At 44.3% G+C, this 16,198-nt stretch overlaps 1 protein-coding gene across 1 annotated transcript in view; it reads left to right on the top strand.

Annotated features, from left to right (window-relative positions):
- The window catches only part of LOC143956838 (uncharacterized), a 164,353-nt gene that overhangs the window by 96,891 nt on the left and 51,264 nt on the right, over positions 1–16,198 (top strand). Inside the window, exon 7 of the mRNA XM_077467011.1 lies at positions 2,157–2,345. Coding sequence (XP_077323137.1) covers positions 2,157–2,345 — 189 coding nt within the window. The remainder of the gene's footprint in view (positions 1–2,156; positions 2,346–16,198) is intronic.

Genomic DNA, 16,198 nt, shown 5'->3' on the forward strand with positions numbered 1-16,198 from the left:
TACATATGTTATTAAAATATAGTAATGTTCATTGTTGTAACTACGTTTTAAAATACTGTCGTTAAAATCAGTATTATATATTGTTAATGATTATAAACATGTGACTATAAAAAAGGAAAAGATGTATTGTTATGTAAAAATTAAACTACTTCCAGCCATAAAGTCAGTGGTCATATCTCATGCTGTTTGTGTGATTCTTTGCAGTCCACGCCAAGCTGATCACCTTATCTCATCGCGTCTACAATCATCAGCTCTCTTAATTCACATTTTGAGGCCGTTAACATAAAGCACCTCTGAAGCCATCCCAGTGTGAGAACCCGAGTGCTTTCACATTGGGGCGGTGCGGGAGCGGTGTATACAGCCCTTCTAAACCGCCCCCCCCCCCGCCCATTAAAATGAATGGGCACCACTGCCGAAGCGCCTGCAAAGCTTTGCGGGCACTTTTAACCCTTTTTTGGCCACTAGTGAGGGTTAAAAGCGCCGTAAAAAAAAAAGTGCTGCTAAAACTACAGTAAAGTGCCACTAAAACTAGCGGCACTTTACCACCAACTGAGGCAATGCCACTGAATGAGGCAAAGCTTTTCTGGCTGCTATCATACAATCAAGTTCAAGCAAAAATACTGCATTTTTCCTGCACGTGATTGGTTCATCTTTACAATCTGAATTGTCAACACATTCTCCAAGCTAAGAGAAAATTCTCCTGCAAAGTGAACAACCCAATTTTCCTCTAGTAAATAAACCCCCATTGTCTGCAGACAGCCTGATTATATCTGTACATTCCTCAGTGTTGGTGAAGATGTAATCCTTTACACCTTGTACAGATGTATATAGACTTTGAGAACAAAATGAGGACATGATGAATACAACACCAAATATCAGTCATACAGCCTCTCCCCTTCCCAAGGTATAGAGGTCTGATCACCTTTTTATCTAAAATAAGGCACTTTTCCTAAAAATAATCCACAGAGACCAGTTAAAGCGTAACTAATCCCAAGAACACAAATGTAATATATTGTAGTTTACCAGTCCTTAGATGTGGTGGTCTAAAAATGCGATGGCAACTTTGGAGACCCTGTGTAAGAGTGCCCTAGGACTGCGCAGTGCTGTACCCTATGCTAATACTCCACTAGTGTGTGGTAGCAATGGAAACATTCACTGAAGCAAAGACCAGGTTGGCCAGGACAGGAGGGACAATGAACGCACAGATATACTGTATACTGCGTTAAACTTGCAGTAATGCACTGAAATATACTGCAGGGAACTTCCCCTGACAAATTAAGCTGACAGTAAAGTGAAGATGAATGGGCGCTACACTCACAATGACTGAACTATCCCTACATTCACACTAAACTGATACTCTACACGGACAATAGAATCGGAATAGCACAGAATAGAACACTAATTGTCCAGTAGCACTGGACAGAGCCCTGTTCTATCTCTCTCCACGCCGATATCACACTACAAATGGCCGCTATGGGGAGAATACTTTTATAGTGTGGGGCGGGACTAAGAGCAATGAGCCATGATTGGATAGAGTCATGATTACTTTTTCCAATCATGGTTCTGTGCCCTGATTGGGCAAAGCTTTCATTGCTTCAGCCAATCAGGGCTTCCATTGCACTGTGTGGCAGCGAGGTGCACTGTGGTTGGGCCGAACAAAGGGTCGAACCCCCTGATAATTTGGGTGTCTTTCAAACGGGTGAACAACCAATATTCGGCCCAAACTCATGCTGGGGTCAATCTGTTCTCCCAAGTCTAGCCATATATAGTGTACCACATAGAGTGCAGTGGTCAGGAATATTTCATACATAGGTGTGCGCAAAGGGTGTGCCAGATGTGCCTCCGCACACCCTTATCACCCCGTCACCCTATCACCCTGTATATGACATACCCCTGATCACTGCACTCTGTATGCTGGGCTGTATATTACATACTCCTGACCACTGCACTCTCTACATGGGCTGTATATTAAGGTGACCACCTAAATGAAATTACAAGGACTGTGCCCTATAGTACCGGAGTACAATGTTACATTTTTATGTCACTGACTCTGATGGAGGTTTCTCTGTGTTGGTTTTATTGGTCAGATAAATTCTATATATATTACATGTCCACATTTATTGTATACATATATAAAGGTTTCATTTCTTCCACAGCACAATGTTCTCCTCCAATAATACCCAACACATTGGAGAGTATCTCTAAATACAAGGAGTATTATAATAAAAATGAAGAGATAACAGTCCGGTGTCGGTCTGGATATTATTCATCAACGTCATCTACAATGAGATGTATCAACCCCCGCTCCTCCTGGGAGTGGACTCCTCCCACTATTACCTGTATAGGTCAGTACTGTTAATCACTTTAATGTTAATTCAAGTACATTTTAATTGATTTACTAAAGACAAAGAGGTTGTGCACTTTGCTAGGGAATTTTCCCTTTGCTTGGGCTACTTTCACACTGGATGCATTTCTCGGGCGCTTTTGGGCTAAAAATAGCACCTGAAAAACGCCCCTCAAGTCACCCCAGAGTGAGACCCCCGAGTGCAAGCAGCATCTTTGGGATGGCAAAAAGTGTTAAAAGCGCCACGATAGCGGGCGAAAAGTGCCACTAAAACTACGGTAAAGCTCCACTAAAACTAGCAACACTTTACCACCGACGCCCCCCCCCCCCCCCCGCCCCAGCGTGAAAGTGCCCTTATTGAATGAGGCAAAGTTTTCTTCTGGCTGCTATCGTCCAATCAAGTTCAAGCAAAAATTCTGCATTTTTCCCGCACGTGATTGGTTCGCCTTTGCAATCTGAATTGTCAACACATTCTCCAAGCTAAGAGAAAATTCTCCTGCAAAGTGAACAACCCAATTTTCCTTTAGTAAATAAACCCCCATTGTCTGCAGACAGCCTGTTTATTATAAGACCAAATATCTGTACATTCCTCAGTGTTGGTGAAGATGTAATCCTTTACACCTTGTACAGATGTATATACAGTAGACTTTGAGAACAAAATGAGGACATGATGAATACAACACCAAAATATCCGTCATACAGCCTCTCCCCTTCCCAAGGTATAGAGGTCTGATCACCTTTTTATCTAAAATAAGGCACTTGTCCTAAAAAATAATCCACAAAGACCAGTTAAAGAGTAAGTAATCCCAAGAACACCAATGTAATATATTGTAGTTTACCAGTCCTTAGATGTGGTGGTCTAAAAATGCGATGGCAACTTTGGAGACCCTGTGTAAGTGTGCCCTAGGACTGTGCAGTGCTGTACCCTATGCCAATACTCCACTAGTGTGTGGTAGCGATGGAAACATTCACTGATGCAAAGATCAGGTTGGCCAGGACAGGAGGGACAATGAAAGTGGGTGTCACACTATATCCTCGCCTACTACAGACACGACATATTCTTTGGGGTGATTGTTGGGTAGAGGTACCAGGGAGGACTTCTGGGAAGTGCCTCTCATGCAGCCGGCTCACTGAATTTATATTATGTAGTTGGGGCACTGCAACGTCTGGAAACAGAAGGGCTCTGATGATCTCTTCCTGGAATTTAAGGAAAGATACAGTTTGTCCTGACGCTTTGTATAGCACATAATCGTTCAGCAGAGCCAATTGAAATAAGTATAGAGGCACATTTTTGTATCAGCGTCTGGCTCTATGGGCAATTAACTACAGCTCCATCAACTGGTCGTTGAAGTTCACCCCTCCCATAATAAGGTTGTATTTGTGGACACAGAGGGGTTTCTCCACAACACCATTCTCCATAGGAATTTGGACATTCTGAATTATTCTGATTATCCTTCCACTTCACTGCGAGCGAATTATTACTTCTCAAGCAGGCTCTCTCCCCCTGTCTAAGTCGGGACTCTACAAGCCATTGGGGGAAGCCCCGACAATTAGATTGCACAGTACCACATGCGTCAATTCCACAATCAAAAAGGTGACTAAAAGGTGTCACGCTTGTGTTATAATTGTCCACGTACAAGTGGTACCCCTTTCCAAATAAGGGTGACACCAAGTCCCACACAATCTTACCAGCGCTCCCTATGTAGTCTGCACAGTTCTTGGGCTCATAGCTGAGCTCCTCCATGCCTCTTATCAGTTTGGTTGCCCTTCTCTGCACTTTCTCCAGTTCCCCGATATCCTTTTTGAGAACTGGAGCCCAAAACTGAACTGCATATTCCAGATGAGGTCTTACTAATGATTTGTACAGGGGGGCAAATTGATATCTCTCTCTCTGGAGTCCATACCTCTCCTAATACAAGAAAGGACTTTGCTCGCTTTGGAAACCACAGCTTGGCATTGCATGTTATTATTGAGCTTATGATCTACCAAAACCCCCAGATCCTTCTCCACTATGGATCCCCCCAGTTGTACTCCCCCTACTATGTATGATGCATATTCTTAGCCCCCAAGTGCAGAACTTTACATTTCTCAACATTAAAGTGGTTGTAAACCCTTACAAACCACTTTGACCTACAGGTAAGCCTAGATTAAGGCTTACCTGTAGGTCCAAGCAATATCTCCTAAACCTATATGGTTTAGGAGATATTTGCCCGAAAACGGGCACCGCTGTCTACGGCGCATGCGCCGTAGACATCGGCGCACAGGCGCACTGAGCGCGGCAGTTCCAAGAATGGAGCTGCCGCATTTGTCGACTCCCGTGCGCACGCGCGGGAGTGACGTCATCGCGGCTTCGCCGAATGACAGCGGCGGAGCTGCGAGACGCCACCACCAAGATGGATGCGGCGGATTACAGGGGACAGCGGCGACTTCGCTGGCTCCTGTGTCAGGTAAGTGACACATAATGGGCTACTATGCGATGCGATGCGATGCATAGTAGTCCATTATGCTTTACCTTTGCAGGGAAAAAAAGAGGAAGTAAACTCATCAGGGTTTACTTCCTCTTTAAACCTCATCTGCCACATAGTCGCCCAATTAGACAGAGCATTGAGGTCAGCTTGCAAATAAATTGATCTGTTCAGACACTATACTAGTAAGGGAGGTGTATGGTGTGTGCGTAGGTGTTATCATGACATACGTAGGGCCTATGCCCATTCCATGACCACCTTAAAACCTTACCCAACCTAACCAATAAATAACATATGACTCGACAAGGTGTGGAGTAAATGGCCAGCCAGCCTTTTATTAATACAATATATAAAATGTAATAAATAACTTTTTTAACTTTTTACTGTTACTTCAAAACCTTTTCAAATGGGTCATAAACAAAGTGCAACCACCAAACCACTGGTCACTGTGAACAGCTATCTGAACTTTAAACTCTTTCCTCCAGTCGGAAACCCCGTACTCGGAGGCGGTACCCAACGTGTCACAGTGACCTACCCTTTTTAAGCCTTCCGGGTTAACCCCTCGTAAAAAACACCGGGCGGGTGGGTGGGAATCTCTTCCTCCTCCACTTGAGACTGACTTATATCCTCCTTCCAGGCATATTACTTTTTGCCTGCGTACCGCCCAGCCCTTGACCACTCCCCCTTTCTTAAAGTTCTGACATCCCTATCTCTTAAAGCGGCACTGTGCTATTCCCAGCACTGTCATGCCTTCCCTCCACCTATGTCCTTTTTGTCTTCTGCTCCGGGACTCTCTCTACTGGCACTAATCTGACGCTGCCTGGCATTGACGCTGACCCTAACTGATGCTTAAACCTTTACTGGGGAGCATTCAGGGGGTTAACCCTTTATTCAGTTATATATATAACTGTAACTGGTAAAGGTTCCAGGTTGGGGTCTCTAAAAATGCGGTAGCATCTTTGAAAACCCTGTGTCTGCCCTAGGACTGTGTAGTGCTGTACCCTATGTTAATACTCCACTAGTGTGTGGTAGCGATGCAAACATTTACTGATGCAAAGACCAGGTTGGCCAGGACAGGAGGGACAACGAAAGTGGGTGTCACGCCTATATCCACGCTTGATACAGACATGACATCTTCTTTGGGGTGATCGTTGGGTAGAGATACCAGGGAGGACTTCTGGGAAGTGCCTCTCATGCAGCCGGCTCACTGCATTTACATTGTGTATTCTGGGCACAGCACCTTCTGGAAACACATAAACGTTCAGCAGAGCCAATTGAAAAAAGTATACAAGACTCTACAAGCCATTGGGGGAAGCCCTGGCAATTAGATCGCAGTGTAATAATTTTCCACATACAAGTGTACCCCTTTCCGAATAAGGGTGACACCAAGTCCCAAATAATCTCACCAGCGCTAGTTGGTTTGTTTCACCGTCAGGACTTTTGAAACGGTGTGTGTCTTTTTTAACTATTTTTTACGCTTTCTTTGTGAAATGGTAGGGGTACTTTTGCACCCCCTTACCATTTCAAACAGGGGGGGCTGGGATCTGGGGGTCCCCTTCTTAAGGGGGGCTTCCAGATTCTGATAAGCCCCCCGCCCACAGACCCCACAACCTCCGGCCAGGGCTGTGGGGATGAGGCCTTTGTCCTCATCAACACGGGGACAAGGTGCTTTGGGGGGACCCCAAAGCATCCTCCCAATATTGAGCGCATGTGGCCTGGTATGGTTCAGAAGGGGGGCTCTCTCTCGTCCCCCCTCTTGTCCTGCAGCCTGCCAGGTTGCGTGCTCGGATTAAAGGGTCTGGTATGGATTTTTAGGGGGAACTCCACGCCATTTTCTTTTTTTATTTGGCGTAGAGTTCCCCTTAAAATCCATATCAGACCTGAAGGGTCTGGTATGGATATTTGGGGGGAACCCCACGTCATTTTATTTTTATGTGACGCGGGGTTCCCCTTAATATCCATACCAGACCTGAAGGGCCTGGTAATTGAATTTGGGGGAACCCCACGCTTTTTTTTTTATCAATGACTTTCAGTGACTGTTCTCTGTATTACGGGGAGCCGACAATTCATTATAGCCAAGAGTGCTTTTAAATGACCTTTTTTCCTGCAGAAATGACACTTTGTGCAGGGACAGTTTTAAGTACGGGAAACTCTAATTTCTCCCACAGACTTGTACAGGGTGTTCCACAGCTTTTGTAATTTCCCGCGAACACCCCAAATTGTTCGCTATTCGGCGAACAGCCAATGTTCAAGTCGAACAGACAGCCCATCCCTTGTCAGGAGTATGCCATACATAGGCGTGTGCACAGGGTGTGCCAGATGTGCATGGACATACCCTTATCACCCCATCACCCTATCATCCTGTATATGACATACTCATGACCACTGCACTTTGTATGCTGGGCTGTATATGACATACTGCTGAGTGCTGCACTTTGTATGCTGGGGCTGTTTATGACATACCCCTGACCACTGCACTCTGTATGCTGGGCTGTATATTACATACTCCTGACCTTGGCACTCTGTATTCTGGGCTGTATAGTACATACTCCTGACCTCTGCACTTTATACACTGGGCTGTATATTATATACTCCTCACCATTGCACTCTATACATGGGCTGTATATGACATACTCCTGACCACGGCACTCTATACATGGTCTGTATATGACATACTCCTGACTACTGCACTCTATACATGGGCTGTATATTAGGGTGATCCCCTAATGTAATTACTGTGCCCTATAGCAGTGGTCATCAGCCCTGTCCTCAGGGCCCACTAACATAATGTAATACATCACAGGTGATATCATTTGCTGCCCAGTGATTGCAGTATTTTAGTCTACATCTCCCCCAAGGTAATACATAAAATCTGGCCTGTTAGTGGGCCGTGAGGACAGGGATGATGACCACTGCCCTATAGTACCGAGTACACAGTGAGTATGTGCAAGCTTTAGCCCCTCCCACTCTTAGCACAATTTTGCCACACCCACAAGTTGCCGCTAAGCACCCCATCTGACTATTTCCGGGTGCCCCAAGCTGAACCCCCCAGGAGAAGATAATGATATGAGGTCCTGTGTATTGACCCACCTCCTCCGCCCCCCTACATAACCTTCTTGGAGAGAACAAAGGGGAATACTATAGATTGGTTTTGGTAGAAGAACATCTCCAGGATAGATGAAAGGATCAACAGGAAATTGTCTTTTTTCACATTGTTCCCCAAATCTCTCAGATGTAATTCATTCTTCTCATCACTTTACAGCTCTGTGTAAGAAGCCGGAAGGGAGAATCCTGACAATGGATCCAGAGAAGATATTTTATAATATTGGAGATACAGTGATAGTAAAATGTCCGGTTGGATATCGGAATCCCCATTCCTCTGTACGATGTGTGAAGAGCGGATCCTCCATTGGGTGGAATAATCCTCCACAATGTATCGGTGAGTAGTAAACTTAAATATACAGACCGCAGGAACCCAGAGCGACCAATCAGCAGTCACCTCTCTTTATTTATTGGTCCGACCATTCTAAATTGATGTAAACTAAAACCTGATTGGTGCATTGCTCTATACATATTACTGATGAGACAAACTGCCCTGGATTTGGTTGAAGAAGAGTTCTAAATAGTTCAGATGCCGAATTCCATTGTGATCAATGGGAGTCTAATCTGTAAAATGGAAAATACTCGTTTTCTGATCTAATAGGAAAGGGGATGTCAGAAAATATCCTGGGGGGTGGGGGAAGGGCACTGCCCTGGAGAACATGGGGGAGATCAGGGATTTATTCTCAGATATTGCATTATGTTTCTATACCGATACCTTCTATCCTCTCTATATACTATATAAGATATTCATTTATGAATTTTTTTCTTTTTTCTTTTTTTCTTTTGATGTATAATAAGGGACAGTATGTTGAATGTGTTTTTTTTACACCTGGGGAACTTGTACCAATGCAAAAAAAATGTTTTTAAAACATTCCATTCAGCCAGGAGCCGTGATCTATAAATGATTAGGGTGAAACATTATAAATGCCCAATTACTTTAAGTAACATGGGGGGGGGGGGAGGGTCCTGTGAAGGGACATCTCTGTGATGTACAGAAAGTGCAGCAGAACTGACATTTACAAAGGGAAAGGAGTTTAAAATTGCCGGAAAATTCCATTCCATTGGCAGATTATTTATTGACATCTTTCTGTCCTCCTTCAATCTTTATTATCACAGGAAATAATGTTACATTTTTATATCACTGACTCTGATGGAGGTTCCTCTGTGTTGGTTTTATTGGTCAGACCGATTCTATATATATTACATGTCCACATTTATTATATACATATAAAGGTTTCATTTCTTCCACAGCACAATGTTCTCCTCCAACAATACCAAACATGGAGACTATCTCTGAATACAAGGAGTATTATAATAAAAATGATGAGATAACAGTCCGGTGTCAGTCTGGATATTATCAATCCTCATACAGTATGAGATGTAACAACCCCCGCTCCTCCCCGGAGTGGAGTCCCTCTGTTACCTGTACAGGTGAGTATTATTTATCACTTTTATGTTAATTCAAGTCAATTTTAATTGATTTACTAAAGAAAAATAGGTTGTGCACTTTTCTAGGGAATTTTCACTTTGCCTAATGAATCTCCGGCTGCTATTATCCAATCAAGTTGAAGCAAAAATACTGCATTTTCCCTGCACGTGATTGGTTAGTCTTTTGCAAACTGAATTTTCAACACATTTTCCAAGTTATCCTTTTTGAGAACTGGAGCCTAAAACTGAACTTCATATTCCAGATGAGGTCTTACTAATGATTTGTACAGAGGGGGCAAAATGATATCTCTCTCTCTGGAGTCCATACCTCTCCTAATACAAGAAAGGACTTTGCTCGCTTTGGAAACCACAGCTTGGCATTACATGCTATTATTGAGCTTATGATCTACCAAAACCCCCGGATCCTTCTCCACTATAGATCCCCCCAGTTGTACTCCCTCTAGTATGTATGATGCATATTCTTAGCCCCCCAAGTGCAGAACTTTACATTTCTCAACATTAAACCTCATCTGCCACACAGTCGCCCAATTAGACAGAGCATTGAGGTCGGCTTGTAAGTTGGAGACATCCTGTAAGGAGGTTATTCCACTGCATATCTTGGTGTCATCTGCAAAGACTGAAAATATACTTTTAATCCCAGACCCAATATCATTTATAAAGATATTAAAAAGTAAGGGTCCCAGCACTGAACCTTGGGGTACACCACTGATAACCTCACACCATTCAGAGTAAGAATCATTAACCACTACTCTCTGAATTCTGTCTTTTAGCCAGTTTTCTATCCATTTACAAACTGATATTTCCAAACCTGTAGACTTTACCTTACACATGAGCTGTGTGTGGGGAACTGTATCCAACGCTTTTGCAAAATCCAAGTATACCACGTCCACCGCCACCCCTCTGTCCAAGTATACCACGTCCACCGCCACCCCTCTGTCCAAGTATACCACGTCCACCGCCACCCCTCTGTCCAAGTATACCACGTCCACCGCCACCCCTCTGTCCAAGTATACCACGTCCACCGCCACCCCTCTGTCCAAGTATACCACGTCCACCGCCACCCCTCTGTCCAAGTATACCACGTCCACCGCCACCCCTCTGTCCACGTATACCACGTCCACAGCCACCCCTCTGTCCAAGTATACCACGTCCACTGCCACCCCTCTGTCCAAGTATACTACGTCCACCGTCACCCCTCTGTCCACATATACCACGTCCACAGCAACCCCTCTGTTCAAGTATACCACGTCCACCGCCACCCCTCTGTCCAAGTATACCAAGTCCACCGCCACCCCTCTGTCCAAGTATACCACGTCCACTGCCACCCCTCTGTCCAAGTATACCACGTCCACCGTCACCCCTCTGTCCAAGTATACCACATCCACCGCCACCCCCTCTGTCCATGTATACCACGTCCACCGCCACCCCTCTGTCCAAGTATACCACGTCCACTGCCACCCCTCTGTCCAAGTATACCACGTCCACTGCCACCCCTCTGTCCAAGTATACCACGCCCACCATCACCCCTCTGTCCAAGTATACCACATCCACCGCCACCCCTCTGACCAAGTATACCACGTCCACCACCACCCCTCTGTCCAAGTATACCACATCCACCGCCACCCCTCTGTCCAAGTATACCACATCCACCGCCACTCCTCTGTCCAAGTTTACCACGTCCACCGCCACCCCTCTGTCCAAGTATACCACGTCCACTGCCACCCCTCTGTCCAAGTATACTACGTCCACCGCCACCCCTCTGTCCAAGTATACCACATCCACAGCCACTCCTCTGTCCAAGTATACCACGTCCACCGCCACCCCTCTGTCCGAGTATACCACGTCCAACGCCACGCCTCTATCCAAGGTTTTACTTAACTCCTCATAAAAAGAAAACAGCTTTGTCTTCACAACTTCTGTCTTTCATGAATCCATGCTGTCTGTTGCTTAAAATATTTTTTTCCTGCAAGAACTTGTCTATGTGGTCTTTCATTAATCCCTCCAGTATCTTCCCGACTATAGAAGTTAAACTAACAGGTCTAAAGTTACTTGGTAAAGACTTTGTTCCCTTTTTAAATATGGGCACCACGTTCGCCATGCACCAATCCAGTGCTACTATTCCAGTCATTAATGAGCGGCTAAAAATTAGATACAATGTCTTTGAAATTACAGAGCTCAATTCTTTTAGGATCCGTGGGTGGATGCCATGAGGTCCAGGTGCTTTATTGACCTTTAGTCTGTCTAAATATTTCTGGACCATATCACTTTTGAGCCATTGTGGATTTGGGACTGTTTCACTACCACCCCCATTATGAACATGAGCTCCCCCATGCTCCTTTGTATACATAGCGCCTAGAGGCGATTCAGTTCGCATTGTGCGCTATATAAGTATTTCATTCATTCACAGAGCTGAAGAAAGTATTTATTACATTTGCCTTCTCTTTGTCCCCAGTCACCCACTCTAGATTATTTTGTAAAGGGCCTACATGCTCAGACCTGACCTTTTTACTCTTAACCGGTTCCTGACCAGCGCACGCCAATGTACGTCGGCAGAATGGCACGGGCAGGCAAATGGGCGTATTTGTACGTCCCTTTAAATTTGATGCCCTGCCATCGCGAGCGTGCCACCGGCGGCGCATTTGCGTGCTGGTCGGGACCCCCGTGAGTCCGGTCGCTGGTCCCGCGGACTCGATCGCCGCGGGCATACCTGCGATCGTCTCAAGGGGCGGCTGAACGAGGAAATGCCGCTGTAAACAACATCTCCCCGTTCTGCCTAGCAACTAGTGACGCTGATCTCTGCTCCGTGTGATTGGAGCAGAGATCAGTGTTCACTAAATTAAAGCCCAACCCCCCACAGTTAGTAACACACCCCTAGGAACACTTAACCCTTACACTGCCACCCACTGGTTAACCCCTTCACTGCCAGTGTCATTTACACAGGAATCACTGCATTTATATAGCAGTGATTGCTGTATAAATGACAATGGTCCCAAAAATGTGTCAAAAATGTCCAATGTGTCCGCCATAATGTCACAGTCAAAATTAAAAAAAAAACGCTAATCGCCGCCATTACTAATAAAAAAAAATAGTATTAATAAAAATGCCATAAAACTATCCCCTATTTTGTAAACACTATAACTTTTGCGCAAACCAATCAAAAATCGCTTATTGCGATTTTTTTTACCAAAAATATGTAGAAGAATACGTATCGGCCTAAACTGAGGGAAAAAAATAATTTTAGATATTTTTGGGGGATATTTATTATAACAAAAAGTAAAAAATAATGCGTTTTTTTCAAAATTGTTGCTCTTTTTTTGTTTATAGCGCAAAAAATAAAAACCGCAGGGGTGATCAAATACCACCAAAATAAAGCTCTATTTGTGGGAAAAAAAGGACATCAATTTTGTTTGGGTGCAACGTCGCCCAACCGTGCAATTGTCAGTTAAAGCGACGCAGTGCCAAATCGCAAAAAGTGCTCTGGTAAGGAAGGGGGTATAATCCTCCGGGACTAATGTGGTTAAAAAAGCTATAAACAATAAGAAAAGAGCTTTAAAAATATATAAAAATGAAGGAACACTAGTGTTGTTTAAATGTTACAAAGAACATAACAGAATATGTAAAAAAGGAAATCAAGGATGCAAAAACACAAAATGAACGACAAATTGTAAAAGATAGTAGGACAAACCCTAAAAAATTCTTCAAATATATTAACCACTTCAGCCCCGGACCATTTTGCTGGTCAAAGACCAGACCACTTTTTGCAATTCGGCACTGCGACGGTTTAACTGACAATTGCGCGGTCATGCGACGTGGCTCCCAAGCAAAATTGACGTCCTTTTTTTCCCACAAATAGAGCTTTCTTTTGGTGGTATTTGATGACCTCTGCGGTTTTTATTTTTTGCGCTATAAACAAAAAAAGAACAATTTTGAAAAAAAACACAATATTTTTTACTTTTTGATATAATAAATATCCCGTTTAAAAAAAAAACTAATTTTTTCCTCAGTTTAGGCCGATACATATTCTTCTACATATTTTTGGTTAAAAAAAATTGCAATTGGCGATTATTAATTTGTTTGTGCAAAAGTTATAGCATCTACAAAATAGGGGATAGATTTATGGCATTTTTTTTTTTTTTACTAGTAATGGCGGCAATCTGCGATTTTTTTTTCATGACTGTGACATTATGGCGGACACATCGGACACTTTTGACACATTTTTGGGACCATTCACATTTACACAGCATTCGGTGCTATAAAATTGCACTGATTACTGTGTAAATGTGACTGGCAGGGAAGGGGTTAACACCAGGGGGAGCTGCAGGGGTTAATATGTTCCCTATGGGAGTGATTCTAACTGTGGGGGGGGGGACTCACAAGGGGAGGAGACCGATCGGTGTTTCTCTGTACTGGGAACACACCACCGGTCTCCTCTCCACTGACAGGACGGTCTTGCTGTGTTCCCGGGCAATTGCGGGTGCCCGGCGGACTTCGTGGCCGCCGGGCACATGCACCGGGTCCCGAGCGATGCCCCGGGTGCGCGCACTTGGCCCACGCGTGCCCCCTAGACGGCCGGGAATCAGAGGACGTCATATGACGCCCACCCAGGATAGGAGATCCCATCTGTGGTTACCTTGGGCTGTGAGCCACATCGGTTTTATTTTTAGCCTTTTAAACTTATTGCCCATGGGAATATACTTTGCAGTGAGTTCACAAACAGTCTTTTTGAAGAATTCCCATTTCTGTTCTGTGCCCATTGATGCCAATATTCCCTCCCAATCTAAGTCCTGGAGAGGAGCCCTCATCCTTGGAAAATTTGCTCTCTTGAAGTTAAGTGCTCATGCACACGAACGTTTTAAAAAAACTGGCTGCAAAGCTAGCTCCGACGCCTGGAAAAATCGGCGTTAAAAAATGCGATTTTTACCGCGTTTTGCATTGGCCTTTTTGCGCGTTTTTTAGCGTTAGCGTTAAGTAGCGTTTTTTAAAGAAACATCTCTTTGCTATAGCACTCAGAAAACAAAGAAAATATGTTTTGCGTTTATGCGCGTTTTCCCACGATTCGCGTTTTTACAGCTCTAGCTCCGCGCCACGGAACGCACTGGTCCTGGGTTTTTTTTACAGCTTAAAAACGCCTATCCCATTTGCAGCTCAAAAACGCCTAGGTGGGCATGAAGCCATAGACTAACATGGACAGGCGTTTTTAAGCTGCAAAAAACGCTCAAAAAAGCGGCTGTAAAAATGTCCGTGTGCATGACGCCTAAGTGTTTTTATTTTTCCTGTATGTGTTTTTTGCTTACAGCTAACATCAAATGAAATCATGTTATGGTCACTGCTACCCAGGTGTGCCTTTATCTGAACATTAGTAATACGTTCTGCATGGTTTGAGATTACCAGGTCCAACAGAGCATCATTCTAGTTGGGGCCTCAATAAACTGGACCATAAAATTGTCCTGTAACATGTTTATACATTTTTGCCCTTTAACTGTCCCAGCAGTGCCATTACTCCAGTCAATTTCTGGGTAGTTAAAATCCCCCATTTATTATAACCATCCCAGCCCTTACAGCCCTTTCCATCTGTGAGTCTCCACCTCCTCATTAACATTGGGTGGTCTATAACAAGCTCCAATGATTAACTTTGAATTATGCACATCTGTATGCAGTTCCACCCATAATGCTTCAGACTCATCACATTCTCCATCAACCTGGTCCTCTTTCACACTCACTTTGAGATCACTTCTCACATAGAGACAGATCCCTCCACCTTTCCTCTCCAAAAGAGTGCATATCCAGGAAAATTAATAGCCCAGTCATGTGAGGAATGAAGCCAAGTTTCAGCAATACCGATTACATCATAGCTCTCCTGATGCACCAGAGCTTCCAACTCACCTGTTTTGCTTGGCAGACTTCTGGCATTGGTGAACAAACACTTTAATGCATTATTACATTTTGCTCTGGTGTTTTTCATCTTATTTAGTAGTACAAATGGCACTATAATTTCTAATGGTTGTTTGCAACATGGAAACTTTCTTGTCACCTGCCATAACCCTCCCCCCATTTATCCCCATTCCACCCTCCATTAATGTCTGACCCTTAATTGACCTGTCTGCCCGATGGAATTCTGGTTCACCCTTCCACCTTAATCCTAGTTTAAATACTCCTCCAGCCTTCCCATAAACTTCCCCCACAGCACAGCAGACCCCCTACCATTCAGTTGCAAACCATCTTTAGCATATAGGTTGCACCCCAATGAAAAGTCAGCCCAGTGCTTTAGAAACCCAAATCCCTCCTCATTAGTGATGGCTGAACAGTTCGCCCGGCGGTCGCTTCGCGGCGAATTTCGGCTGTTCGCGGTCCACAAGTTCGGCGGACTATTGGCGCCGTTCGCCCGGCGGACTTCCGTGTTTTTACTGTGTAAAAGAACTTTGACCTGATGACACATCCATCATGGGGTACAGGACAGCCAATTGAGACATTACAGCACATGGACACTTGGACATTCCCCTTAACCTATAAATACACCCGATCCGGCGGCCATTTTACATTCTTTCTTCTGTCACTATAGGGAAAGGTTGCTGTGTGGAGTAGGGAGAGATAAATCGCTAGCTATTTGGTACACAAAAGTTCTTTTCAGGACTGGTATAGGTGTTAGGTGTATATAGGCTTGCTGTGCTACTGATTGTTGCAGCAGCCTGAGTGTCTTTTGTCAGTTTAGAGAAAGGGACAGGACGGTGTGTGCTACAGGGAAAGCCAGTTTAGCCATTAGCTGTTACCATCAGGTCCATAAAAGTGCTATTCCAGTAACCAGTTATTGTTCCAGCAGCCTCTGTTTTGCCAGTTTATA

Source organism: Lithobates pipiens, unplaced genomic scaffold (assembly GCF_037356315.1).
Source record: "Lithobates pipiens isolate NorthernLeopardFrog02 unplaced genomic scaffold, aLitPip1_a1.2 Scaffold_44, whole genome shotgun sequence".
In the NCBI taxonomy this organism is placed as follows: Eukaryota; Metazoa; Chordata; class Amphibia; order Anura; family Ranidae; genus Lithobates; species Lithobates pipiens.